General features: G+C 40.0%; 1 protein-coding gene across 2 annotated transcripts in view; it reads right to left on the minus strand.

The window, feature by feature from the left end:
• Window positions 1-18,209, minus strand: part of SLAIN1 (SLAIN family member 1) — a 42,751-nt gene extending 24,542 nt beyond the window's left edge. Inside the window, exons 1-2 of one of the 2 annotated variants that reach the window (XM_088540275.1) lie at window positions 17,812-18,209; window positions 14,673-14,812 (exon numbers count right to left, since the gene is read on the minus strand). In XM_088540275.1, the coding sequence (XP_088396401.1) occupies window positions 14,673-14,812; window positions 17,812-18,200 (529 nt within the window). In that variant the 5' untranslated portion in view covers window positions 18,201-18,209. The remainder of the gene's footprint in view (window positions 1-14,672; window positions 14,813-17,811) is intronic. The other variant, XM_088540274.1, reaches the window with a different exon arrangement.
• Between the last annotated feature and the right edge of the window lie 9,373 nt (window positions 18,210-27,582).

Below are 27,582 nucleotides of genomic sequence, written 5' to 3' on the forward strand. Positions count from 1 at the left end.
CACACTTTCTAAACATCTTCCATTTTTCACAGCTCTATTATTTTTGTGATGTTCTAAAAACCTGTATTAGTTTGACCACATTCTGTAACATGGTAATTCATTTTTACTCTAAACTCAATTTCACTCTAAACAATAGAAATAAATATTTCTTTGTATAAACTCTGTGTTATACTATTGACTAGCCATACTAAATTATATGAAGGTTTCTAGCTAGCGCTTATCCTCTTGCTTATCCTTAAACAGAGTTTAAGTTTTATATTAAGACTCCAGGAGAGTTTCAAAAATATTTTTTAAGTTAAGTCTAGAGAGTAAGCTAAATGGCATTAACTTCTGCCATTTAAGTGGCATAAGTTAATGCCCTAAGTTATATGCTCATATTTCAAGATGAATACTATTACAAAGCCTGCATAAAAAGTCTCATTCAGTTCAACAGGAGGAATATTTACAATATGGTCAATCTAATAAGTTCAAAACTGTATGTCAAGACGAATCCAGGAGTAAATTAAGTTGTGGATCTTGCTCTGCACTGTGGTCATGTTCTGCTTCCATACCAGGGCACACATCACTTCCCTACTAACATGGTTTGCTCAGAGAAAGAAACCCAAATTATTTCCTTGCTGTGCTCTGTGCATGTGTAGCTACACAGCAGTTATTCTTAAAAGTGAGAGGCCTGTTTCAGGAATGAAAATCATAATCCTGCATGTCAGATCAACTTCACCTGGTGAGATAGTCTGTATTTAAACCAGAAGAACTGTGACTTCTTTAAAGCTTAGGGTTTATTTGAAGCCTATGTTTCCAAGCTTTCCTCTGCAATTACAAGTCCTAAAAGCTTATTTTTGAACTTTTTTGATTTTTACTAGTTCTATGACTACAAGGACTGAAGAACATTCTGCATGACTCTGAATGTCAAAATTTTGCTCAAGCAACTAACTACATGTAAGAGCACCAAGCTGCACTTGCAGAAGTGGAGGTCAGATGGGGACATGGATTAACTCCCATCTTTTTGTATGGTATTTTATACAGAAAATGTCCTGACTTTCCAGGCAGCCCCCTGCTACTTCCAGATTAGCCATCTCGCATAGCCACGAGCCACGGCTGTCTCAGCAGCCTTTTTCACGGCTCAGCTTGGTGGTTTCATAACCACAGCAACAAGTCTCTGCGCCAGCCAGTCAGCGGCAGGAGCTTTGCCATGAGCACAGAGCTACATTTCATCTGCTCAACGCACATTTTCAGTCACTTGGGATCTGTCAGTGTCTGAAACCCCTTCCCCGTGCTGCCATGCCCAGCTAGGAAAATGCTCTTGGGGCCTGTTTGCTTTCCCTTGACTTCTCATCCAAGGGAGGCAGAGTAACCTCTTTTCCCCAGCACAAAGATACAAAAATAAATTCCCTAAGTGTAGGCTGCACAAGAAGAGCCCTTTCAAGAATTCAACTGCACTCCATGCAATAAAATTTCCTGTACATTTTTCATCCTTGAACCTTTAACTTAAGCTGAAACCGAGCCTCAGTAACTAAACTGTAATGGTAAAATGTTAGCATGCCAAACAGCTGCTTTGGTTTTGTTTTTCCTGGGGATGCTATAGATGAGATTCCAGTTCAATTATCAGAAAACCAGAAAGTTCATGCAATGATTTTTCAAAGAAACCTGTCAATATTTGTAACATTTGAAAGTAAAGGAAGAAAATGGAGAGCTAACGACTTGGCACTTCTGTAACACTGACACGCTGTAAATAAAAGTTACATACATGACAACACTTCATCTGCCAAAGAATACCCTTCTAAAGCCTAAGCAAAGCCCTTGTGCATCTCTAGATAGTCTGGTGAAAACAACTGCCATTATAGTTATACCACACAGTAACAGATTAGGAGCAGCTGAGAGAATTACTAAAGACTGCCTAGGTTCCTCTAAATGTACAAAAACTGAAAAATAGTAGCAGTTTAAATAGATCAGAACTAGGAGTACCTGAAAAAAAAGTTAAACTGTTCCCCAACTCATTTAATGTAATATAAAAGGATTCAGTCTTAATATACAGTAAGAAAGCACTTCAGCTGCAATGGATCGGTAGAGTACTATATAAATATATAGTCATGATTTCCACACCTCAGGATTCGTCCCAACAAAAACAGCACAGGCCTCTTGTAATGGTTCAGTCAGAAAGTCTATCTAAATTGCAGCCGTTTGAAATTTCCACCTAGCACAGTAGAGCAATGTAAACAGAGACAGAGTATGACATACTGCACCTGTTGGAAAAAAGGTAAATCTAAGTAACATTCGGGAGCAACGCACTTTGTCAGAAGTGGGATTTTTGTATTTTACAGACAGATGCACAACTACTCTTACCCAACATAAAATCTCAACATAATAGGCTGGATTGGGGTGGTTTCTTTCTGTTGACTAGGCAAACTTTTCACCAGCGAGTTAAGCAAACAAGCACACAGGCTTTGTAAAAAATGTAATTGCCTTAGTGTCCACTTTCCTCCCGAGTGCACAACTCTCCCCACATGAGCAGGCCTCAAAGTAAGTTTTCAGAACAAGGGTAATAGCTGTAGTTGGCTTCCAAGTTTCTTTTTCTAAAGAGACCAGTCAAACATTATAGTGAACTATTTATTTACACCATAGGCATGACATAGGCCACCAACATTTATTCTCACCCCAATTCCTTTACTTAGCATGGGGCATTTCATACACACTGTTAGTCTGATATATGCATTCTGTCAGGTGTATCAGAGTCCATATATGTAGAAGCTCTCACATTTTCAGTGATTTTAACTGATAAAACTTTCTAACTAAGCCTACAACTCATTCACATGTATCATTGCATAAGGGAACCTGGAAATAAATATCTTTCATCTTTTCCCACACTAGTATCATCTCAGTTGGCCTATGCAATATTTTAAGGCCACCACAAAATCCTTACTAAAGGGTATTTTTAATGTTAAAAGTTTTCATGGTCTCACAGGGAGATTACATACATTCACAGAGGAGAAATCTACCACAGATTACTTAATCACATGAATATCAGAAATCACATCTGGTTTCAGCTCTCAGCTGGGAGACTGTCTGGGCAAGCATGTAACCTCTTTCCCCTTGTTCTTCCTTCCCCCTAACATCTATTTATGGCACTTTTAGGCACAGGATGCTGGGCCTCAAAGACACAATAAAGATGTTTTTATGTATAGATATAAACAGCTGACCCAGTCACCACAAGACAGAAAACACTCAAAAAGGAAAAAAAAACAGGGCACAATTCACCTTACTCCCACTCTAAAACAACAAGAATTGTGCCTGTTTGTCTCTGCAGACTACAAAGAGAGCTCATGTGACTGGCTCTGATACTGATCTCTACATATATTCAAAGGAAACCCATTCTGACAGTACTCTTTACAGAGAACATTCTGAAAAGAGAGCTTAAAACAGATTTCAGAGGCTGCCTTCAGTTTCCTCATTTTCTTAGCAAATTAAAAAGACAGCTATCTTCTGCAGGACTAGAGCACAGCAATGCTTGGATTCCTCTCACCCAAACAGCTTTGGCAACACAGGTAAAATTGCTGAACATCCTTCTTGGCAGCAGTTCCAGGTGAAATGGGAACCCTGGCTATCCTCCTACATCAAGATGCTTTACCCTAATCCTCCCTACACCGCATCTTGGTTGTGCTGTTACAACTGCAGCAAGACTGCAGGGTAAATGAGATCAGTCGTCTGATCTGCGTTAAAAAGACTGTTTGTTTTAGAGCTCTTTTTAAACATGAAAGAGATCTTCAGTTCCATTTACCAGGACGTTGGTACCCAGTTGCATCAGGGCTATTAAGAGAGGGCTGGAGAAGCAGAAAACAGGCAGAAAGGTGAGCCTGCTGATGCCAATACTGTCTCCAAAAGAAATGCATGCCAGAAAAATGGCCTCTCTGAGATGTCTACAGCTACATGAGATTAATTCAGTGTCTTACACTGCCTACATACATAAACAGCACTGAGCAAAACTGCACTGTTGGCAATTTAATCATATTTTACCTTCAGCAACAGCTAGCAACAAATAACTGGAACAAAGCAGTGACTGCACCTCATGAGTGAAAGAAAAATATATGACCGTTTTATGCAGACAAGGTACATTTGAATCCAGAAGCACCTTCTTCCAGTTCTTACTGTGCTGGCTGGACTGATTCCTGCCTCAGCCTCTTCTGGCTATGAGTTACCAGACCGTGGTTAAGCATGTCCTCAGCATGTCCTAACTGGAGTTGGCAAGCAAGTCATAATGTTTATCATCTCAGGGACGCAATCTGAAGGGGCAGCAACTCCTGTAAGCAACGATGAAGCTAGAACAGGATATACATCTTCGCCAAAGCAGACTACATTTCCATACAGAGAGATTAGAGGAAGACTCAGTAATAGCCAGCTAAAATCATCTTATTACAAAATTAGTGGGTCCAAAGAGACTTGCAGATGTATCTACACAATGACAGAGCAGAGTATCCAGCAGTCCAACCAAGTTCGCGGGAAGTCGGTGCCTTTACGTAGAGGAGCAGGCACTGTAACAAGAAACTAACACCGGTAACAAAATCAATATAGCTTCACTATCAGATAACTGCACTCAAGCTTACAGTTATAATGTATCTGTAATCAGTGCTGCCTCAACTAGTTCAAATAACCTTGCAGAAAGTCCCTGTCATACAAGCTTATAAGTGATATCTTCACTCTTTTAATATTAAACAGATGTTTTCATATAGTCAGAAGCTGTGATGCACATACCTTTTTAACATAATGATTTTTATCATAATGATCAGTGCAAATCACACAATCTGCTTAACTAATCTAAAGGGAAAGTATTTTGTTTGGCACAATTCTTGCAATGGTTTATGTTTTCCTTTGTAAAACACAGGTCCTTCATTGACTACATGCCCTTCAACATCATCCTTATAAAAGAGTCTAATATGATTTTTATCATATTAGGTAACATCGACACAAGTAATAAGAGAAATCTCACACTCATTGCATTACTATTACAAAAACATTACTTTTTATGGATTCATTTGATAACTGTTCTGTAACTACCAACAGGACAAGAGGAAAGGGCCTGCAGAGGACGGGGATGGTCTCTTTTCAGTGGTGGCCACTGATAGGACTAGAGGAAATCGCCGGAAACTGAAACATCAAAAATTCCATAGGAACTTAAGGAAAAATTTCTTAACAGTGAGGGTGACAGAGCACTGGAACAGGCTGCCCAGAGAGGTTGTGGAGTCTCCTTCTCTGGAGATCTTCAAAACCCGCTTGGATGCAGTCCTGTGCCACGTGCTTTAGGTGTCCCTGCGTATGCAGGGGGGTTGGACTAGATGATCTCTAGAGGTCCCTTCCAACCCTAAGCATTCTATGATTCTATGATTCTAAGTTGCACCAAGGGAGCTTCACGTTAGACATTAGGAAGAATTTCTACATGGAAGGAGTGGTGAACCATTGGAACAGGCTGCCCAGGGAAGCACCGGAACCCCTGACCCTGGCATGTTTCAAGAAACATGTAGTTGAGGCACTCCCATATAATCTGTACTGCTCCAATCCAGTGGCCACGAGCTCTGCAGAAGAGTACAGCAAAGGTTCACAAGCAGTCAGAGGAATCTGGACATACGCAGCTCTGGAGCCATCTCCACAGCCTCTACTGCCCTGCATCTCCAGCACCCTGGTCATTAACAGCCAGCCAGGACGCAGCTCCCACACAGTGAAGGGATGATGACCAACAGTTTGACAAATACTGTGATAGGTTAATAACAGAGAACAACATGAACAAAAATAGAAAAATGACCTCTATCTGTTCTGACTCCTAACTGTGATTGTCTCTTGGAGAGATGCTTTTAACTCTAATGGGATCAGTGATGTGTGTTTTGGAGGAAGAAAGAGATTCAGTCTTGGCAATCTTACCTGAAATCAGACTGATTATAGGATGCATACCGTACTTGTTAATCCTATGTTAAGTTTCTAGTAAGTTTAATCATTGGCCAGAATGTATATAATTAATATTGCCCATTTTCATACAAAATGTATCAAATCATGCCATTGGGTTTCAAGTATACTTTGAAGAAGCAAAGACATTAAAAAGAAAAAAAAAAAAAAAAAAAAAAGCTTACTAAATTACATTAACCAGACAAGACAACAGGAGTTCCTTGTGCTCCACATTTTGCTGTTTCAATACCAAATCAAAAAGGATGGATCATTCCATTTTAAGATAGAGAGTAGTTACAAGAGTTGCTATTTTGGGACACTGCAATTCATTTTACAGAAAGAAGCTGGGAAGTTGCAGCTCTACCGGGGACAGCTGCCCCTGAATGCTCTAATTAGCCACTCTTACAAGCTGAGATTGAGAAGCTTTATATAGGTTGAACAATATAGGTTGAACAATATAGGTCGGAGTTCTTGTGCATTTGTAATATTAGCTCATTACTACAAATCTATGCATATGAGTATCTTCCTTCATCATCCTAACAAGGATCTGTAGATGAAGCTGACTTTAAGGGAGCTGGCCAGACACTTCTTTGGGCATGGTTATTTATTATTCAGGAGTAGGCTCCCAAACTCTTAATGCATATGCCCTCCATACACACATCAGTTCCTGTGGGTCATCTTCCTCCCTATCCTCACAGCTGTGTCCCTTGAGGCTCTATAGAAATTTACCCCAAAATCCAAAGAGAGGGAGAAACAATTTCATGGCATAGCATATTCCCACTGGGGCTGAATCCACCCTCATACAAGTCACATCCACCCTCATACAAGTCACATAGTTAATGCGATGACAGCTTTTTTCTTAAGCTGTGCTCCAGCATACAGAAGTCTTTTTGGGTGGCAATAAAAGCTCCTGATAGCTAGTAAACAAATTCATTTTTGGACAAGTCTCCTTATCCAATTACTCCTTGAACTACTACACATGATAAAGATGCTTTTCTTGGCATCTCTCTTGCAGTTTAAAGACACTTGTTTCCAAAAAACAGCCTCCCCCACAAATCCAGTCACTTCTTTGGCTTACTTAGCCAAATACCAAGGAAGCATATTGGGAGGGGAGTATTTTGCCAATACAGTGTAGCAGATTTTTTAAATGATTCCTACCTCAGCTGGAAACGTTTTATGTCAACATTTTACAACCATTGCCATGACCTAAAGCTTAGTCATGTGAACAGTTACAGAAATATATATGGTAGCTACACAGGACATGTTATGAAATCTGAAGCACTAGAAGTATCATGCCGAGCACTCAAATCAGCTCCACGTGACAGATATACTGATGCTTGGCATGCACACGGTAGACAGGCTATATGCACCGACAGGATCAATTCTTAAGAGTCTACTCATGTTTTGATAGCAGAACAAGGAGGGGTGAGATCTTCCATATACCTGCATATTCTCTGTACACTCTTCTGTTCTCCAGGGCTGCTAATCACAGAATGGTTGAAGTTGGAAGGGACCTCTAGAGATCATATTCTTATTTTGTCAAAAGTCTGTTTTTTATAAAACAAAAATGTACAGATCCTGTGAATTTTCCTAATGTCCATCTGAGGAGAAGGAGAGTTGTTTTCAAAATCAAATAACCTAATAGGTCTTTTTGTGAAGAAATAAATCGCTGTTCTCTTGCAGCTGTGTGTTAGAAGGCTTCAGTTTAATCAGAGGATATAGAGGATAGCAACATCCACTCATTTAGAAAAGTTTTCACCCCTCAAGGAACAACAGAAGCATTGTGACCTCTTGAGTCTCTGTCCACATACTGGTGGGTCTAAAACTGCCACCATACCTACCCTCCTATGAAGTCACCAATGTGACATTGTAATCAAAGCAGTCTCAGAATTGCTGTCCAGGCCAGGCCCTATTTTTGCAGCTTTAATCTCAGGAGTTGAATAAAAGACTGGAATAAAGAGTAGTAAAATCCCATTCCAAGGCAGGGGGGAAGGATGGGGGGAAGAAGGGAAAAAAAAATTCACATCAAATAAAACTGTTCATGAATACATGTTTATGGTGATAAAACTCTCTCATGGCATGAACAAAAAAAAAGTGTTGAAATGATTAGTTTAGACAATAGAAGTGTGCCACTTTCATATAGATTCCAAGGACTTGAATGACATTCATAAAACAGAAGATGATGAAGTGGTGCTTTCCCCTTCCATTCTGCAGGTCCTACAGCTCAGAGCAGAGCCCCCCCTCTCAGAACAAAACACTAGGGCTACGAGTCCAGACTACAACAACGCTTGGAGTATCCTCAGGCACCCCATTGGACCTCCAGATGCTGTTCCAGGTGAGGAAGGCTGTTCTGCAGATCCTCTGTCATTCTTATCTGCCCTATGTAGGTATCTCAAGGTCCCAAGAACCTGTCAGATTATACTCATCACCTTTAAGATAAAGCTGTCGAGGCTAAAGCAAGGTATGCCAAACATAAGCCTAGAATTGAGTGGAATAAATTTGGGTCATATCGCTTTCCATGAATTCACATAATAAATGGTTGAGAACCAAGGACAAGGTGCTTGTAGCTAGACACAAGCTTGTAGCTTTGTGTTTGCTAAGGGATGCTTTCCAGAAGAGATTCAATCACCCAGACTTTCTTCTGGGATTCAGACCCAACATAAAGCAACATCTTCTGTAACTCATGGACACATACATAGCATTTAATTACTTTACCAGTTCACCAATGCATGGACTGCAGTACAAAACATTTGTGCATAGTTGCATAGCATAAAACAGCCTGAACAAGAGCACCCCAAATTATGGAATACCTATGAGGACAAGAACCGACGTGCTCCTTGAAAGTAAAAGAAACCATAAATAGACAAAATCTGAATAAAGGAGTGTTACCCCAGATACCACATGGGGGAAGCTCATCTACATTCGAAAACGTTATACCCAGTTCTCTTCTGTAGACAACAAAAACTGGCAGTGAAGTAAAATGAGAATTTATGTCAATGCTGTAACAGCAATTGGAGGATTAGTAGTCAATAAACAAAACACAACCAGGAGTAAAAATGGTATCTTCAGAGGATGAGCTACCAAATGTATCCATATCCAATAATAAAACCTGGTTTTATTTTTAATTTCTATCTGGGCAAGTAGTTGCATACTTCGGAAACAAAAACAGTGATTACTAGTCTGCTGCATAGTAGTGATTGTATCTGTATTCTTAGTGCAACTGTTAGGGTCGGTGCTATCACTATGGCTTTCAGGCACACTCTGCATTACAGACTTTCAGACGATACTGCAAGCATAAATTATTCTTATTTTAAGTAAGCCCACTGGAATCCTCAAATAAGAATTGTCAGTATTTCTAGTTGTTCTGCCTCTCACGATAAGTTGATGATCTGCAGTTAGTGCATATTAATAGAACATTTCTATTCTAAAACAGCACAGATATCTTAAGGGAGCTCATATCTAACAACATTTCTGTACCAACCTTTAAATAAAGGACTTCAGACTGCAAAATGAGCATCTCTTTTGTAATTATAATAACTAGAAACCAACTCTAAGAAAATAATTAATTCTAAAAGCTGTATAGCAATCAAATCCTAACATGTGAAATCAACTATTAAATAGCACATTTATTAAAATTTGATAAAAAGCAGGTGCAGTATTTTAGAGATTCACATTAAAAAGGAGAGAATATCTGTGAAGTGAATAAAAAGTGAAGTATCTGATTTTATATGCATTTATAGCCATGGTATATTTGCAGAGTAGAAACGCTCCAATCCTGGAGAGAAATATTCTGTTTGAAATGCAAACACATGCTTCTAAGTAGAGTATCAAAAATGAGTTTTTCCACATCAAAATATACAAATCATCTTCAGTAGGCATGTTCGAAAATCCAGCAGAATCAGCTTTTGCAAAAGCTCCAAGAACTGTTTGGAATTTTACAGATGCAAAGAACAGGTTCCTTCAAATAAATGAAATATAAGAGGAAATAACTCCTATGCATGTGTGTGCTCCAGCTCTGAGCACTCAACTTGCACTGCAACACAAATCTGCTCTGCACTCTCTTCTTCAAGATGCCACAATACCTGAAAAGTGCTCAGATGGTCATAGCAGCTACTGGTAGTCAAAACTTTTTGTTATGAGATCACTTCCAACCTTAACGGTTCTATGGTTATCAGAACAACATACACAAAAAGACTGAATTACTCTTTCCACTTCTGCTATTTCTTCTGGAGTTTTAAAAATTATATTATTTATGACAGAAACAATCTTATCTGCAAGCTTCAGCACATTACAATTTCCTACTCTAGAATATGTTATTAAATTTTTAATCTCTATTATGTTTGAAAATAAAGATGGAAAAGCTGTATTATTCTTGTTAATCAAATCCTGAGTACCATAATATACATCTCTGACACTTTAATAGATAAACCTTAAGCTGTATGAAGGAAAAAAAAAATGCTGGTTCAAAACAGCATTGGATGCAGCTCAATCAGGGGAAACATAAGCTTCCACTTATTTATAAATATTTTTTGTGTTTCTGCTATTAACAGGCTACAGTGCAGAAGTTCCCTGTAACTGCAACTTGTGAAACAGTTCATGAGTGTTTTTTTTTTTTTTTTTTTTTAATATCTTAAGGACTTCAAAGTGTATAGTTTCACTAGAAACCTTAGGAAGAAAGAATTAGGAGCAGAGGACAGAACCTGGCCTGTTTCTGTGCAAGCAAAAAGATTAGGGTAAAACATTCTGTCTGGGTTCTTACTGTGAGAGATTTTGTAAAGATAAAGACAGCATAGAACTGTTGAATGACGCATCTTTTCCTCTTCTTATTTTTTTCAAATTTTCATCTAGGTATGTTACAAGTTTGGATTTCAAACTTCAATTGGCACATGGCTTGATACCAACACAATGAGAGCTAAAACATCACTGATCATAAACAACTAGAAAAACTACAGTATATCTGCTTCTCTATAAGCCTTATCGTCCACAGACCACATAAAAACATTCATTTGAGGCATGTTGTTCACTGTAATAAATGGAGAGCAGTTACATCTTAAAAGACTGAAATTGCTGCAGCCAATTGCAAATCTGTAGATTTCTGCTGCCAGTTTCTGAACAGCTGAAGCAGCATTACTGAATGAGAGTTCATCCAAGCCAAATTCTGAATCTAACCAACACTTCATATTCTCCGTGAAAGAGGGCTTTTCTCTCTGGAAGGCAGAATTGAAAGAGATATGGTTGAAGCCCTGCATAAAAGCTGAGCTCCTTCAGACTGACTCCTTGCTAAGCCTCTTAACTCCTAAGTTTATCCACCCGGCTGCTCCAGAGCTTTCTACAGAGGTGAAGCTATACAGTGCATCTTCAGCAGAGTGTAAATCAACATCACTTCATAGGTTTCAGAGAAGTTATACTGATCTGCATCAGATGGGAACGTTACACATCACATCTCTCTGCTCACTTGGCTTAATACTGACACGGCCCAACATCTCCCAGGCATACTGCCAGCAAATACAGAAGAAGCTCCACAAACTGTTAATTCTACTATGTGGTCCTGGTGATTTGAATGCATCTAAAAGAAAAGAAATATTAAAAACTAAAGGTAGAGGGAGTGCAGCCTGCAGTAGATAGAAAAGCGCTCTAAACAAAACAACAAATCAGACAAAAGATGATCGAAAAGTAGCATAAAGATAGAAATGATCCAGGTTAGGCCACAGAGTAAAATGAAGCAGAGATCACCTCAACATTAGAACTATTTATAGAAAACAGGAAACATCCTTGGGGAAAAAAAGTCTTAATAAATGAAGTTACATTTAATTGTCATCCTCCTGAAAGCTAGCATGTTTAATCCACAGAAACAGAGCTTGTAATGAGCCTCATTCATTGCAAACTAAATATAAGCATTAATGAATTAGTTGTAAGCCAGATGAATGTTGAGAATCTTGTCTAATTTTACACACTGATTCACAGAAGAACCACCTACTGGAAACGACTACTCTGCTTAAGTCTTCAAAATTTTTACTCCAATATGAAATCTTACCTCCCCTACAGAATACATAAAAGAGTTCCACCATAAAGGAAACATCATGCTGAGTAGAACAAGGTGAAAATTAAACAAGCATCATTCACTCTAGCAACTCTCCAGCCTGAAAGACCAGGTAGTCATTTTATCATTTGGTTGCCTGGAACTCCTTTGACATAAATCTCTCGGGAAGCCTTTGGGTCTGTTGTGAGCTGTTCTAATGCTGGATTTCATCCATTTTTTCTTTGAAAACCATTATATGATACAATAAGGAAAGCTTACAAGAGCCAGAATAAATGAACACATATTTAAAAGCCATCCAAATAAAACAGGAACGAGTTAAAACTTCAATGATCAAAACAAGAAAAAAAAATAAAATAAACAAAAAAAGAAACAAAACCAAACAGAACATAGCATGGCAAGATTATGCTTTCTGATTCACAACTCTTCTCTCCATGTGTCCACATTCAGATATGCTCATTTTGCTGAGAAAAAAAAAATCATTTTTTTCTCCTTTTTACTTTTAAGTGCACTATACATTTAAAGAGCTATGAAATTCTGAAATGCATTAATTTTTGGCTCACGCACCATAGACAACATTATTAAGCAAATTCTGTCTACAAGCTATTTCAGGAAGCACAGGTTGGTACACTGGACTGGCCTTTTGACTACAGATTTCGTATTTCTCAAGTATAGCAACACTTCCATTGACTTTGTGCCAAACTGAAGAAGTACAGCTAGATTTAAAAATGTCATTTCAAAGTATATGGGGGCAGAAAGCAGAAATGCACTCTTCAGATTACAAGTAAGAAGTTTCAGTCTCCTGCATCAGAAAAGAACACCATTCTTAGTCACTTCTAAAATCACAATAAAAATACAAATGCTTACTGATAGACTGTACAGCAAAATAAAAACAGGAAGGTCAGATAACAGAAAGTTTGTTTTTGTTTAAAACATAATTATTAGATTCTTCCAGATGCTTCATTCTGTTTCAAAACTGGAAAAGAAATAAATATTTTGTAACCAGCTTCTACAATGTTTGATTATGAAAAATGATAGGACTTTTGCCTATTATTTGCAAAGGTAAAGCTGCCAAAAAGAAATTATTTTGCATTATGAAAATTAATGAAAACAACTTTAGCACAGATTTGCTTCAGTAGAAACAGAAGTTCATTTCCTCCTTAAACATACATGTCCATAATATGGTTTTACATATGGTGTATAGTTTTGCAGAAACTTTCTACGAAGCCCAGGAAATTCATGAGTCAATCACTGTGACTAGAACACATCAAAGTGACCCACTGACCAGATAACCTGCTATGACTTCTTTCATATAGACATAGAACAAACAAATAACCATCAAATTAAGTAATAAATTTGCCTTTCTCCTGTCTTTATTTCCCATTAATTTAAATCTTTCAAGTGTGTTTTTAACCGTGGAATGGAAAAACACCCTACATCAGACATGTACATGTAAGCGACCAGCTGTGAAGGTAGGTGTGAGCAGGCCCTGTGAAGCCACCAATTTCATCTCATTATCACTTCATTGGAGCAGCTTCCCAGATTTCCCTAGCTAAAAATTCCCACTGATCACAAAGGAAGAACTGACACCAGCTCACACTGCTGACACCTAAATCCAGGTGTCTGAATCTGGAGGCAAATGTCACCCTGAAGGTCGCTGGGATGATTACCATTGCATGAACACCAATCTGGCCCCTTAATTTTAGGGAAGTAGTTTTAGCAGACGAGTGGCTGCATATTGCCAGGATGTTAACTGTTGCAGGATTCTTTTTAGTCAGTACAAAGAGACAGACACCTTCAGAGGCTACTTAAAGTACTAATCCACAATTCCCACATTCTCCAAAACATCTAACTACATGTTTAATCTCTCTTAATGAAGACTGTAGCTGAAGTATAAAACCATATACCCACATTGCCATTAGCTTTACTTCTTTCTCCTACAATATTCATTTGCACTTTTTTCAATGCCACTTAAGATAATCTTAAGATAATTTTCTACCTTAATCACATCACTCAATAACACTTACTACAATCTTAATAGGCCCATAGATGGCCAATAAAAAAAACAAAAATAATTCAGAACTAAATTCAACACGCCCAGACATACCTCTTCCAGTACCTACACCAGCACCGAGCAGACATCAAGTTGATCTCAATACTACAGGCTGCCAAGACCCCCAAAAGGCAGCCCTAGCAATCAAGTTACAGCTCCTCTTTGTCTGGCCTATGCTTAGTGCTAAGTCTTGATACTACAGTGAGATGTGGTCACATATATCTTATACATTTACAGCTGTGATGATATATACTGTGGCGAAATTTACTGTGATTATATTTACACAAAAACCAAAGAACCATTTTTCAAATTTTGGTGCTTGACCTATTCTAAAGTTAGCATCAAAGTTCTCCCCCCCAGAGGTCCCTAATTTCTCTTTTAACCAATTTTTAATACTAATAGGGAGTAGCTGGAGGAATTACTTGAGGCAGGGGGAAGAATAATGAAGTAGAATATTTTTTCTGATCATACGTTTTTAAAGTACCTCAAACAACTATTTGGAGTTTTCACAGAGCAGAAGGAAGACTTGCCTACATGAGAGGACTTCATGCCCACCACTCATTAAATTTGCTGCATTGCCAAAGTCGCTGAGTACTAGTGATGTGCTAGGCAAAAAATGCCAACTTCATAACAGAGAAATTCAAAGAATAAGATTACCTTGTTCCAATCTAAAGCATAGAGAACGCTTTGCAGCCTCTATCTCAGGACTTGGATGATCCAGAACACGTCTGCACCACTGCAGAGGACTCAATGATTTCTCTTGAGGGGTGAGAGTCTTGGTAGGCAAGACATATAACCTTAACCAAAATACACACAAATATCAGCAAAATATGCAATACTTAGAAGTTTACTTTTGTATTCTCCATTTCCTGCTCATTTATAACAATGTATAACCCTACAATATGAAATTCTATGAACAAAATGTATTCAGTAGGAAAGAGTTTACACTGTTTTTTCCTTCCCCCTCATAAAATAGCAAACTACAATCTCTACAGCATGGGAACTTCAAATCAAAGTTAGATTAGATTTCTCATGAAAATGTTGTATTTCATTATTATTTGTCTGAATTTCACCACTGCCCAAAGTTCAAATCCATTAGGTGCTATACACACACCAAAGACGCTATCAGTCAATAGTAATAAGAATTTAATAACTTAATCAATGTGTTAGAATGCAGATTGTCATTTTTGTACCCAGTACCTTTTCCTAAACAAACTACAGGTTATTTAAGTCAGACTTTAAAGATTAGCAAACATTTGCTGAGAAATGAAAATCTAATTTTGACATTTGATCCCAGCGGGAAAAAAATATACATAGGAAAAATAGGATATATATCTATAATTCTCAGAGCTAATCAGATGACCAAACATATATAAAGCCAGGTACCAAAGCAGCTTTCACGGGTACGTTCTTGAAGCTGGTATCTGCGTTGCTGCTGTTGTCCTTGTAGATTAGTGCCCACGTGCAGACATCAGCGCACCTGGGAGAGCACAAGTCTCCCAGGAAGTGAACTATTAATAGCTGCTGAGGAGAGCTCTCAGCTCCTTGCCTGACAGCAGGCCCTACTGCTGCTGATCGATCTTTAAAAATCCAAATATCCCTCACACAGCTTGTGAGGCTCCAGCAAAACATCCAGATACTGCAAAAGAATTTGGCACGCAAACAGGCGCAACACAAATAAAACAATAAACAAAACAAAACAACAAAGGAAGGAAATAATCTAATCTAATGTCGATTCAGTATCTTTTCTGTGCAATGAATCAGCACTGTCTATCCAGCTCCCAATGAATAAATATCCTCATCACCACTGGTACCTCTTTTGGCAATCCCAGCTGAGTTCGACTACTCAAAACTACTTAATTTCTCTGAGACAAGGATTCATTTCCCCTTACTTCATATAGTGTGTGGCTACAGGTTTAAAAAAGTGAAACTGAAAAAAATGAAAAAGAGCAAAAGAAAAAACACCTCCAAGGTCTCCTGTTCACTTGCAGAAGTGCTCTGAAAGCTAACTACCCAACTGATGCATTCTCAGTGATCTGACACTTGTCTAAAAAGATCACCAGATTCTTCTTTTGTAACCACGTTACAAAAAGAAATTTTGGCTTGTCTGCCATAAAGTCAATTCTTGTTTCTGTAACTTCAGCTAAAAATAATAAATATGTACTTAAGACCCCAAAATCCTCAATTAACAACTAGGAACATACTGGCCTTCCAATTTCCAGATATCATTTTACTTTAATGACATAAATTACAAAAACCCCGAAGGAGCTGACATCATACAGCTGACCACTAATGGACAGCAGTGGAGATTCATCCTTGAAAGGAAACCCTAGAGAGCAACTAACACAGCTCACTCCAAGCTGACTAACTTAACAAGCTCCTGTTGCCAGATTTTGCCTGTAGCCACATACATGTGGCATGAGTGGGAACTGTAAGTAAAGACACAAACACAAATTTTGCCCCCCAAAGCTGCACCTGGGATTGCTTCCAGAGTACAAATCGAATAGGAAACCCAGCAAGTCACCACGATGTTGACACATGTAAAATGACACTAACCTTGTGCTGTCCTGGAACATAAACAGGAGGAATATTGGGTTTAACAAGACCGGGACAAACAAATTTGAAAAAGAAAAAAAGCACTAGTGTGAAGGAAAGTTTAATCACTTCCACTCATTTGCTACACGCAACGGGTTAGGACTGAAGGGAAAATTGATTAGTTATTCTCAGAACTCCCCGTACAGACAGAAAACACACAGAATGAAACAATATTGATTAAAACATATATATCATGCTGATGATGCTCAAAAGCAATTTTCAAAAACTAATGCGTTGTATTATTTATGCATTATAAAGTACACATAATCAATGTTCAAGAAATGCTGATGATATTTGGAGTTTTAAATTCCTCCTTTGCTATTAAAATGAGGATGTTTAAATGTATCTCAGCTACATTATACTGTATTTTATTCTAAACCAGAATAAACTCCAGCTTGTTTTTAAAATTGTAACAGGTTAAGAAACTACATTGAGGCTTCAACAGCCCTTAAAAGGGTTACTGAAATACAGATAACATCCATTTTACTACTGACATTTTAATTCAATTGAGCATCAATTGTTTAATGTGACTACAGGAACAATGTTTTTCCACAGTATCGTTAGTGTTTATATAGTCCATAAGGTGTCTATACAACCTGCTGAGGCAAGTTACATAACACCAAACAACCTTTCACATCCTCAGTCTAAAATTGCTCCTTCTACTTGTTTTTAGGTGGGAATTACTCCTCCAGATCCATTTTGTTTCCTTTCTTTTTTTAACCTCCATTTCCTAGCAGACACCCCTGCGTTTTGGAACTACGCCGGCACCTGAGCGGCACAAACAACCCCGTAAATCAGCGTCTAAAAGACAAAAGCCCTCCCGAATCCCGGAAAAGCGGAGCCCGGTCAGCAGAGATTTTAGGATGGGTGGAAAGCACTGCTCAAATGAGGGATTATTGGAACGGCTCCGCGATTTTTAATTCCTTATGTAAACAGTAGGCTGAAATGAGGCTGACACCAAACTTGAGACTATATATATATATATATATATATATATATATACACACACACACACATATATACACACACACACACATATAGATGCAGATTTTTTTCCCCTAAGGGAAAACAACAAGTCGGTCTGGGGGCTCGTGCTCATAAGCGCTGGGGAGCAGCGGCCGGGCGCGCACTAGGGGGAAGCCGGGGAGCCCAGTGGGGACCCGCGGCTCGGCCGGGGCCGCGGGCCGCGCTCCGCACGTACCATGTGTCCTCGTCGCGGCCGCAGCCGCCGTCCTCCAGCTCCAGCACCGCCACCTCGTCCAGCAGCGTGGTCGCCTCCTGGCCGCCCCCAGGCGCCGCCGGCCCGGGCGACGGCTTGAAATAGGCGAGGGGCTCGGGCGGGCCGAGCAGGGCCCCGCCGCCGCTCACCGCGGCCGAGGCGGGGCCGGCGGGGGCCGGCGGCAGGTGCGGGCTGGGCGGGCCCGCGGTGGCGGCCGCGCGGCTCCGCAGCTGCTCGTTCTGCCGCTCCAGCTTGCGCACCAGCTCCTGCAGCTTCTTCACCTCCAGCTCGGCGCTCACCGAGCCGCCGCCGCCGCCACTGCTGCCTTTCGCCTCCGCCATCAGCGCCGGCTTCAGCAGCGCAGCCTCCATCCTCCCTCCGCGCCGCTGCCGCCGCCGCCACCTGCGTCTCCGCCGCTGCGCAGCGGCCGCCGCCGGCCGTTGGCGCGCGAGGGCGGGCGGCCGTTAGCGAGCGGGCGGGCGGCCGTTGGCGCGCGAGGGCGGGCGGCGGCCGCGGGCGCGTGAGGAAGAGCGGCCGTTGCCGCCGCCCCCGCCGTCACGGCAGCCGCCGCCGCGCTCCTGCGCCTGCCGTGAGCGCGCGCGGGAGCCGGGGGTCCCCGCAGTCCCTCCCACCCCGCACACGCGCGGAGGGAACAAAGAGGCGCCCGGCGCCCCCGCAGGGCGGGCGGCTCGTGGCGGTGCCGGGCGTTACACGCGGCCCCCGTTAAAATAAGGTCCTTTTACAACCTCCGGAGCCGTGTGCTGCTTTGCAGTGCAGACTCGTTGCTCCAGAGGGATGATTAACGTCCAGACGTGCAAGTCTTCCTGTGTTATCCCTCATTGTGCGGTATTTACAGGAAAGCTGATGTTTGCTTTCCTCCCTCCTGCCCAGCAGATGAGCTGGCAGCTTGGCGTGCGCGGAGCCGAGGTCGTCGCGTGCCGTGGGGTCCGTGCAGGACGGTGCAGCCACGCAGGGGTGCGACAGGCCAAATTGTCCACGCAGGGTAAGGCAGCTGCAATTCACTTTGTAACACCCCGCACTTCTGTGGGCTCGCTGCCTTGAGCACCAGTATCCCCAGTGGTTAGCGCTGGTCAGCTCTTCCCCATGGAGATAGGATCATAGGGATTCGGTGCTGTGCCCAAGGCAGCTTGGCCACTACAGCACCCAGGATTACCCATCTTCTGGGTCATTTCCCCTGGCCAGGTTACGGAGCACAGGCTTCTAAAGTATTGTCCTAAAGATGTAAAATATAATACAACCCAAAATGTCAGGGGGCAGTTAAATTTCTAGATGAGTCGCTGTGGAGAGCTATGGAGACACCTGCGGTAGCTGCCCTCCTGCTGAACATGGGCTGTGCACAGAGTGGTAGCAACAACAGCCACCGATACCTGTTCACGCCGTCCCTTCCCGATCTGGGATTTCATACATGAGGAGGGTCAGGCCCTAATTCTCTGTTCAGGGCATGAGGAAACTTTGAAGTCATCCAGCCTGCCACAGTTCTTTCTCTTTTGTTTACACTCTTTGAAAACAGACTGTCTTTCTTCTGCACATGCGCAGGACAATGTGGTTATTATTTGTTGGTCTTCTAAATACTCCGACAGTGCAAACGAAAGCAACCAGTATTACAAGAATGGTTGGAAAGGAAGATACAACAGGGCATAAACCTTTTTGACTTCCAAATAATGTGACTTTTATCATTCAGGGGAATAAAAATAGCCCCCGGGGTATAATATTGCCATCAGATATCACTTAATCCAAAACATTTGTTTAGTTTCCTCTGCCCATTATGAATAAAGAAGTGAAAAAAAAATTAAGGCTGTAGAAAATGGTTGAAAATGTAGAAAATGGTTGGCCCCAATTCTGTCGCACATCATCAGAGTGAGCAATATAATACAGTTTTCGTTACTACAAATAATCTTTGTTCCCATGAGAAAACGAGGAATGAGTTCAGCCCCAGGCAAAAGGCCTGTCGCTCAGTTTGTTATCACTCAGAATGGCACTAGCCTTAATTCTTAGAAGTAGGTCTATGCTAATCTAGTAAAATTTTAAAATGTTAAAAAAATTAGCAGCATGTGTGATACAGTTTATTGGACATTAGTGCTATACATACAATGAAAAAAAAAAAAAGGAGTAGTAATTTGTGATAATGAGTGGTGGATAGTGCAATGAGTCAGAGAAAATACTGAAAGAGATTCCAGAATGGAGAAATTGCTTTTTGTCTTTGCGCCAGGCAAGCAAAGTTATTTAGAGGACCAACAAAACCCCCCAAATTGAAATCTGATTGTTTCACCTTTCAGCTACATAGCATTTTTCCTAATATTTCCAAGGATTTTATATCATTTTTTCACTATCAACCTTCAATATTCAATATTAAGTGTGGACAGGCAACAATATTTTCAATATATGCCAGGTAGGTTAGCACCCAAGAGATACTTGTCTGACAAATGTCCTGAAAATACTAGTTGTCCAAGCTCCTCTAACTGACAGAAAAGGGACGCTACAGTGTGGTCAGGACGTTTTAAAGGTAAAAATCTAACAGATAGTGATGGTATGTTTGGAGATATACTATGGTGACTACCTTAAGAGTAACCATTAAAATATTTATCTCCAATTACAAGTAGAGGTAATTTGTATGTGAATTTTCAACTACCTTCCTACTGTTTACATGAATAAATGTTGTATGCAGACACTTGTGTGGACCTAGTTCCAGAGAGGTACCTCTCTTAGATACCTCAGCATGTAGGTAGAACCTTTTTCAGGTGTTTTGTACAAATCAATCAAATTCAGTACATCCAGTCCCCAACAAAGTGGTCCAGAAGTTTGGGTTTTGCTGGGGTGGGTCTGCTTGGAGCCTGATCTCCATCCAGCAGTGTGGAAAGAAAACAGCCTAAACAAGTGCATGCTTCAACTAGCCCACTCACAGCCTCCGTGGGACACCCTATCTTTTTCACCAGGTGTTTCCTGAAAGGGAGGTTTTAGTGAATGGAAAAAAAAATCAATTTTGCTATCGTGGCTCCATATTAAATGTACGGGTAATTTCACTAACGTTACATCTGCCCTCGGGGGAGATGGCAGACACGGTGTGTGTGTACATGAATATGATACTTCATGGTCTCCATGCTGGCCTCCAACAAAGATGGTTTCAACATCCCACTCATTAAAATATTTGACCTCAATTGCTTTTTTAATCTAAATGATTTTTTTTCTAGTGTCAACATCGCTAATAATTTGTCTGACCATCTCCATTCAGAATCCTTACACTTGCTGATGCATTGGGTCAACCCAGAACTTTAGCAGCTCTTTACAAGCCACACTGAGCTCCCTATGAAGACTGTATTCTTTTTTTTTTCTTTTTTAATTATCAACAAAATGTGTTTTATACCAACCCCAAACATCCAAACATGCCAAGGAAACCTGGTTTTCCTGGGCTTGGGAAGCTGTGACAGCCCAGATGCTGCTGCTTTAGGCTGCTTATGTGACATAGCATAGCAGAAATTTCTGAATCAATGTAGTTACTAATAGAGACCCAGCGCAGAGAACAAAGAAGCAGGAACTCAGTAAATCCCATCTGCTCCCCTCCGATAATAAGCACGTTGCTTTGCTCTGTAATAGCTGCAGGCTGGACCTGCCTTTCAGGCAAGCCAGCATAGAGTGAGCTGCATTTAATCCAGCCTGGGCTGTACAAAGCCCGGGTTACAATGAAGTCAGAGTGCGGGTGCTAAAGGCCGAGTCCGATGAGATTTTTAAAGAGCAGTTGTGTTCTGGACAGTGGCTGGCAAAGCGGTTTGGCAAAAATAGAGCAGCTGCCATGAGGAGTCAGAGCAGAAATCCGTCTAACCCAGTGTTGTATCTTCGAGAAAGGCTAATGGGAGCTGCTTAAGGAAAAATATATCCAAAACAAGACAAAACATTGGGGGATTCTCTGCAGTTTTCAGTGGCCGGTGGATGGGACATCTGGACCGTTTATTTTTAATTGTCATCAGTGTGTAATAAAATTACAGTTGTCAAGTCCCATTTTTAAACCGTTTCTACATTAGAACTTTACAACACCCTGTGGCAATTAGCACCGCAATTTAATTATGCATTGTATGAAAAACTACTTCCTATTATCCTCTTTAAACCTGCTGCCTAGTAATTTAATTGGGTGTCTCTGTTCTGGTACTCTGAGAAAGACAGAATAATTAATCCTTCTCTGTTCAGCTTTTTCTTGTCATTCATGATTTTATAAACATATTTTCCCTCAGTTACTTCTCCAAGATGACAAACCCTAATCTGTATAATCTTGCACCCACAAAAGTCAGTCTGTACCACGCCTTTTTTCCTATCTGCCTCCATAATGAAAAGATTTTTTTTAACACATTTTTTCCTTATTTGTATTGCTCCCAGTTTTCTTATATGATGATAGCTGAGGGAAAGACCATAACAAAAACTTATTCAAATAAACTCTATTAAATGATTCACCTTAGCTGAAAACATACTGGTTCCTTCAGAAATACTAATATATTTATGAGCGTGCCTTGCTTTCAGAAAGTTGTATGGTCTCTGCTGCAGTACATTATAAATATCCATATGCCTACAAATTCTTTATTATTATTTTTATAATTTGTACAAAATAGCTTGATTGAAGTTAGATTTACTGATCTGCAGTCCCCCAAAGCAGCTTTCGTAATTTTTTTAAAGTCTGATGTTGCAGTTGATGCTTCCAATTTGCTTGGCACAAAGTCTGCTTTGAGTGATAGATGCCTCTAAGAAGTCCAGCAATGTCGCACTTAATTTGCTTTAGAGTTTTTTCAGGAATACTTTCTGATCCTAGAAATTTGTTATTGTTAGCTTTATAAATTTGTTCTAGATTACGTGAGTGGTTAATTTTTTCCTTGCGTTTCCTTGAGTTGTAAAGTCTTCATTGCCAAAGTCCCTTGCAAATATTTTGCCCTCTTAGTTTCTTAGGTGTCTTTTTTGGTTTGTTTATTTTCTTTGTTTTGTTTTGTTTTTTAGCTTTTGGGGTTTTTTTTTTTAACTATCATGTCTATATTAAGCATAGAGTAGTCTGTAGATCTGTCTGAATGGAACTATCCATGACAATGTTAGTTTAATTGAGTTGCTTTATTTTGACTCAACAATTCTGTATCAAATCTCTCTGGCCTGCAAATGCACTGATTCCTTACTTTCTTTGTCCCTTCCCTCAAATCTAATCTATGCTTTTAAAGTCACTTGTCCATTTGCTTCATCTTCAGCGTACATGAATATTGGTGGGTATAGTTTGGGTCAGAGAACCCTGTCACTGATGAGCAGGAATTCACACGGTCTCTGCACGTGCCTCTGAGGGTAGGAGGCTAATGAAGAGATGTGGGGCTCCATGTTAATAATGAATGAGCAGGTAATGTTGAAGTAAAGGGTTTTAAAGCAGCTGAGAGGCTGTTTTGAGTATAAAATGCCAAAGACTATAATGAGAGATGTACCGAAGCAGCTTACCTCCAGGAAGCTAAAAATCCATAACACATTTTGTCAAGAATTCTGATTTCAGTTTGATTTGTCTCTAGGGCAGCAGTTGACACAAAGCAAAAATTGACAGTGGTGTAGATATACTGACAGGTTCAACTAACTATGATCATTGCTTTTTATTTCTTTTTGTTCATCTTCGGTCTTCTTTAATTCATTTTATCTGCATTCAGCTGATTTAAGAAATTCAGCAGCTTTGCAATAAAGTTGAAAAATTGTCATCTATGTCAGTACCTCTATCATATGGATAACAGCAAGTGATTTTTATAATTTGGAAATTTTTAGTAAGTTAGGCCAACAAACCGAATGCTTCCTGATACAGTAGTGGTTGGTTTTGAAATTACTATGTTATAAAAATAAACAGCAATATGCTTAGTGTTGGTCATGTGACACAGGAAAAGTTAAATATCACAAAACCCCCTCAGCCCAATAGGAAATATGTTTTCTGAAAAGGAAACTCTGAGTGGCACTGATAGTGTGGTTGATTCAACGTCAAAAGAGCTTGGAATGTTTACAGTTGTTCGGAAGGTTTTTCTTCTGTTAAAATGTTTGCATGTTCAATTCCTAGTTGAGGGAATGATTTAAAACAGCACCTGCGCTTTCATCCAAATTCAATTTGATTGAGCACAATTTTTTGCTGAATATCTAGAAGTGCTTCTGCACTATTTACCGTGGAGCTACATCTCCTGGATTTAGGGAATGATGAATCCCTGTCTGGCTCTGGATCTTTTCCACCTGTTTTGCAAGTGTATAGCCAGTGTCAGACAGACCTCCAGGGTGAGGAGAGCTGCTCTATGGTCAGTCCTGTCCTTTCCAAGACAATGTGGATATGCAAGAAATACTGGCGCGCAGAGGCATTTAAGAGCGTCCATTGGGTTTATGAACATGTATGCACTAGAGCATTATGTGAAGAATATATTCTTCCTAGGTAGATCTTTGCCTTATGTTTCTTCCAGTTTCTTTGTGAAAAGCAGTGTCTCATATTTTACGTTCCTACTGAGGAAACCCTGTTCGGAAGGAGAAGCTATCTAACTTTTTAAACGGTCATAACGATCTCTGAGGTAAAAAAAATAACAAAACAAATAATAATAATAATAATAAAAAACAGAAAATGTGATCCTCAAAGCATGTGCTCTCCTTTGACTGCATAGCTGTGGTGTCTCACACTACAGCTGAACAGGCAGAAAAATAACCACTCCCTCTGTTTTCCTCCTCCTGCTTTCCGTAAATATCATTCATGTCAAAACTGATATGCTTGCCCCCGTGGTAAATTTTGTCTTGAGGGAACTAATATTTTCTGAGAAAAAAAAAAAAAAACCATTTCATCGGTAAATTGATAAAAGCAGCGTTTCAGTGCAGTACCAATGGCATAATTTTGTGGATTTCCCAAATTTTAAGATTTAAAATATGTGGGGTTTCCTTTGAGATTATAATGCTACAAGTAGGTTAGCTGGTTGCTCTTTCTTCATTCCAAGATTTGAACTACATGCAGGGATAACACAACCAAGCTCAATAGATGGAAGCTCCCTAGAGGAATCAGAAGATAAAGAGGTTAAAACAAAGCTATCAAGAGTATTCATTCTTCTTGCAGTCAAGTATTATTGATTTTAGTAGCAATGTGTGTATGGCAACACCACAGTACTACTGCTTTTTAAATTGGTATCCCCAGTTTTGCTTGTCCTTAATTGGTTTCTTTGTACAACATGCTAATCTTTCTCTCAATCTTTTCTCCTTTTCCTGCTGCTTTTGGATATTTTGATGTGTGAACCCTCATGCTGGATTCTTTTGTTTCCCACTAGGAACCACACTGGTTGAATGACAGATTTTTTTTTTTTTTTTTTTCCCCTTCAGAAACAACTCTTTGTTTCCTTTTCTCTTCAGGAAGGAGGAGGTGGTTTGCAAATGTTGCCTGCCCATTGTTTGGACCGCACTAGCTCTCGAGCTCCCAAAACAGATGTCTGATGACTGCACAGCAATGCCAAGACACAGACAAGGGCTTCTGGCAAAATTACACTCTGTACTCTATATTGACTCTAACAGGACAAAACCAACCACTTGGAAGTCTTGGCATAGGCTGTGAGAGTGTGATTGGTAATTTGTAATTGACGCATTTATCAAAACTCCATGAAAATAATGTAAATTTGCAAGCAGCTTCCTTGGAAATGGAGGTAACCGAGTTTTCTCTGGTGCCACAAACATAGGTGCAGCAGACCCACCGTGAGGCCGCTGCTGTTCTGGCACTCACAAACGCAGACTCCCTGTCCAAGAGCTCACAGGCTAGGAAGGCAAGTAAGATACTAAGGCTTAAAAGAGATTCGGATATTCTGTACAAGAGTGAATGGAGACATTTCAAGGACACTCAGATATAACCTCCAATTTCCGTTTTCAATGAGTTCCCTCGCAGTCCTGCTCCAGCCAAACCTGAGTGCAGGCAACACCTCTAATGTGGCTAGAAAGAAACACAGAATTAACAGAGATATATAGAGAATCATTAATATTGCTTTAGTTATGAATTGGACCTTTCTAATGAGATGGAGGAATTTCAAGATCTGGTCTTTATTTCTGGAACTGTTTCTGTATTTTCAGGTCAAAAACCTGTCCTGAGACATTAATCTGCCCACATGCATTAGCAGCTGCACAGGCAGTACAGCTGTTTTGTTATTCACAGATCATAAGGAACCTGGATCTACAAGTCAGGGCACATGGCAAAAACACTAATAGGAGCATCTATTTCATCCCACACATCAGTGTCTGCACTGTTGTGTTATACCACTTCATTGAGAAAAGTACCTTGAGAGGGGAAAGCGAACTTGGCCCTCCCAGTTTCTGAGTCAATGATCTATTCAGAGAGAGGAGCATCACCATCTCAATAACTTGAAACAACAGCAGTTATCACTGTATTTCTGGGGGGTCTGATCTTAGCAGTCTGCACCAAGCACGCCTTGAGAATACCTACAGATTCTTCTCCCTAAAGAACAGGGAATGTTTCTAACTCCTAGTTTTACTTATGCAGGAGATAAGAACTGAGTCATTCAGACCAGGCCAACAGCAAAACAGGACAGAAGGCTTCTAGAAACTTTAAGTCAAAGAAGGAAATATCTCATGAGGTTAAGACCTCAAGGATTGTACACTGGAATAATGGAATAAAACATGTCTCTGTTATGTTGCTGTGGAGAAAAATTAGATGTTTTGGTGTAGCAGAAGGGAGAAAGGAGGCTCTTCCTCTCAGAGTGATACTGACCTGACTGGAAGCTAAAACCACCTCCTGGTTTAACAGCAGAGTTGCAGTAAGCAAGCATGATTTGAAATCAAAAACAAATAGGAAAGTGAATATTTTTGCCTCTAATAATACAATGACATTAATAATATCAAGTAGAGCAACATGGGGAGCAGAGGTCTGACCTATATTCATCCTGAAAGAAGTCACCTCTCAAAACTATCCAACATGATGCGCATCTTCATACCAAGGAGAAAGGAGTAGAGCTGAGCTATTGAATAAAAGCTAGGGCCCTTTGGTGTTGATCAGGTTTTTAGAATCCCAGGTAACGAGGTTCCAGAAAGTAAGACAGAGTCTGTCTTGTCAATCTCAAGAGACATTTGCTGCAAGAAGGAAAGGATGAGAGCACAAAGTGTTGCAGACATTCATCATCCTACTCCAAGTGCTGCTGAGGGATGCTCAGACTGAGCCTGCGTAGGATACAACTGAATATATATAAACAGCAAAATAGTTCCTGTGACCTTCTTGCTGCAAATATCAGTAGTTTTGAAGCCATCTACATCCTTCAAATGTGCCAATGTACCGTATGCATTATTTCACCCCTTTCCTCTAATTGCTTGATTCTCCACAATTTCTAGGTATGTCCCATCACATTCGGAAAAAGGATCTGATGAATCACAAAACCCACATAATTTATTGCATCCTCTCTCAATACAGCTTTTCAGTCTAATTTAACGTATTATTGAGAATAACACATTCATTAAAACAGCTGCCAGCAAACTGTTCCTTTGGATTGTTTCATGGAAGCACTAATGAAATAGAAATAAAACACTGCATACTAATGATATGCAAAAAGGACAAAAACAATTGAGTTTTGATACATCGGTATTGAGATGATTTTTTTTTTTAATGAGTAATGCAATCCAGGCTTTTATATGGTAAATATCAAGCATCACAAAACCGGTGGTTCTTTTCAGCAAACTTACAAGATATAATTTTTTTTTTTTTAAAAAAAAAAAAAAAGGCAAAAAGGCGGG

The sequence above is a fragment of the Tinamus guttatus genome, unplaced genomic scaffold (genome assembly GCF_059628265.1).
Source record: "Tinamus guttatus ecotype Peru unplaced genomic scaffold, ASM5962826v1 Tinamus_guttatus_pri_ptg000058l, whole genome shotgun sequence".
Taxonomy (NCBI): domain Eukaryota; kingdom Metazoa; phylum Chordata; class Aves; order Tinamiformes; family Tinamidae; genus Tinamus; species Tinamus guttatus.